The sequence below is a fragment of the Corticium candelabrum genome, chromosome 6 (genome assembly GCF_963422355.1).
Source record: "Corticium candelabrum chromosome 6, ooCorCand1.1, whole genome shotgun sequence".
NCBI lineage: Eukaryota > Metazoa > Porifera > Homoscleromorpha > Homosclerophorida > Plakinidae > Corticium > Corticium candelabrum.
Window position 1 is genome coordinate 3,476,929 of NC_085090.1, and position 2,500 is coordinate 3,479,428.

Sequence of the window (2,500 nt, forward strand, 5' to 3'; positions counted from 1 at the left end):
TGTGTGTGTGTGTGTGTGTCTGTGTCTGTGTACGTGTGTGTGTGTGTGTGTGTGTGTGTGTGTGTGTGTGTGTGTGTGTGTGTGTGTGTGTGTGTGTGTGTGTGTATTTGTATCTGCCTTTGTCAATATCTGTAGGTCTGTACATGTCTGTGTCGGTGTCTATACTTCCATCGTTAGAAATGTATATTTGGACAAGAAAACAACGGGGACCTTTGGGTCACAAGTTCTAGTCCGGAAAGAGAGCCTGCCTAATACCTTTTTTAACTAACTCACACAGAATTATGTCTTTCGTCTTAGCACTATAAATAAGTACCTGCATGATCTTTGACTGGCGACACTGTTGAGGCCATAGGCTCTGACTTGACGGTCAGCCCTTTTGTACCAAGAGTACTTCGGGTGCACAAACTTCAATTAGTGTAACAAGGCAGTTTTCCTGCAAGTACTTAGCCCGGCTCCAGAATATTGTTAGGGCAATACAAAACTTTTCCTGAGCACCTCTTACTGTTTTACTGTCTGTGTTCCTATGCTATTGCGGCTAAATTTATTATTTTATTTATATACACATTTAAACTCAAGCTGTGGCATTTTCTTATCTATTAACTGTATTTATAGAACTTTACTTACGGAAAACTTTGCACAAGTGTTTGTCAGTGTAATATCTCAAACGCTTTGGGATGCAACAATACTAACGGTCGCTGTATTTGCACTCCCGGATATGGCGGTAAGACGCACGCTACTAACTGAACGCAGACCAAAATTTTGCAAAAGTTACTAACATTTCTTGAAGGTCTCACTTGCTCAGAAGAGTGCGAAAATGATACATGGGGTTCGAATTGCAGCAAGAAATGCAATTGTAGCAATGGCGCTTCGTGTGACAAAAGGACAGGAGAGTGTCGGTGCGCGCTGGGATACCAAGGCAGCAGCTGTTCAAAACGTATTCACTGATTTGTCGTACGCTTTGCGATGAGCATGTTTCATTTAAAATACTTTGTTTTAGTTTGTGATGATGGCTTCTATGGCATGAACTGTAGCCGCATTTGCGACTGCAGGTTTCCTTCTTGTGTACCTACAAATGGAACTTGTGTTTGCCCAGATGGTTGGACGGGTGCTCGATGTGATAAAAGTAAGTCTATTAAGTTTATCAGACACTTCAGCTCACTGCACTAGCATTACAGGTCGAAGTACTTGGCCATCATCTTGTCAGAGCCTCAATGCAATTTGCTGCAATTACCTGCCAACTTCTTAAAACTATTAATTCCAATTTATGTTCTAGCCTACTGTTTTGACTCCATTTTGCTGTAATCTATTTTATAGAGTTACAATTTTTGGGTTTCGTACAATAAGGAAAAATTCTGCTAAAAAAGAAAACATATTATTTAACCTCTATGGACCTAAGATCTTGAAAAAAGTTGGCAATATAATTGCTAGTTATAGCCTTCAGCGTTACTTCGATACTAGTACTACTGTATATTGCTCCATGTTTTTGTCATATTTATCTCACTATCTTAATGTTTGCGTAGAATGCAATGAAGGAACACACGGACAGAACTGCAATCGGAATTGTACATGTCGGAACGGGGCGACTTGTCATCCTGTTAACGGATCTTGCACTTGCACTGCTGGATGGCGAGGACTGAACTGTGATCAGCCTTGTCCGGACAGAACATACGGATTGGGATGTCATCCATGCATTTGTGAAAATGGGGCCTCCTGCGACCGACTGACAGGCAATTGTCGTTGCCCAAGAGGCTACTCGGGAGAACGGTAAATGCATATTACGTATTTAGATTTTGGTAGGACACTAAAGCAGGACTTTGATAGTTGCGAAGCTTCTTGTGATGCTTGGATGTTTGGAGACGAGTGTTCACAGCGGTGTATGTGCAACAGATCGAATACGTTCAATTGCACTCACATCGAGGGTAAGTGCAGTTGCATGCCCGGTTGGAAAGGAGATACCTGTTCTGCAACATGTCGAACTGGCACATTCGGTCCAAACTGTATATTTAACTGCACGTGCAAAAATGGCGGCCATTGCAACGCATCTTCTGGAATTTGCAGGTTCACCATTACAGAATTTATTCATTTTATTTTAAGTGATTTTATTTACGTTTTTGTAGTTGTTTACCCGGATTTATCGGCACTATGTGTGAAGAGTTGTGTCCATCAGGAAAATACGGATTTGGATGTAAGCATGATTGCGAATGCAAGAATGATGCACTGTGCAGTGGCAGGGATGGGAATTGTACTTGCATTGGGGACTGGGTTGGTAAAAGATGTGATAGACGTAAGGCTATAGCTGTGTTTTCATAATGACGATATTGATCGCTGGCTTGGTTTGAAGGATGTTCTAGCGACTGGGAATTTTGGAATGGAACAAACTGCATTGAATGTACTTGTCAAAAGAGTAATACAATACGGTAATTCTCGTTTACTGATGTGTCTTTCCTGATTTCTCTATTTTATTTTTATACATAATCATACAAAAAGACAGAGAGACAAA

General features: G+C 41.0%; 1 protein-coding gene across 3 annotated transcripts in view; it reads left to right on the plus strand.

The window, feature by feature from the left end:
- LOC134180682 (multiple epidermal growth factor-like domains protein 6) overlaps positions 1-2,500 on the plus strand; it is a 30,559-nt gene that overhangs the window by 14,284 nt on the left and 13,775 nt on the right. For all 3 annotated transcript variants that reach the window (XM_062647862.1, XM_062647863.1, XM_062647861.1), the window contains exons 11-17: positions 613-721; positions 788-934; positions 998-1,123; positions 1,521-1,764; positions 1,822-2,058; positions 2,118-2,284; positions 2,342-2,417. In XM_062647862.1, coding sequence (XP_062503846.1) covers positions 613-721; positions 788-934; positions 998-1,123; positions 1,521-1,764; positions 1,822-2,058; positions 2,118-2,284; positions 2,342-2,417 — 1,106 coding nt within the window. The remainder of the gene's footprint in view (positions 1-612; positions 722-787; positions 935-997; positions 1,124-1,520; positions 1,765-1,821; positions 2,059-2,117; positions 2,285-2,341; positions 2,418-2,500) is intronic.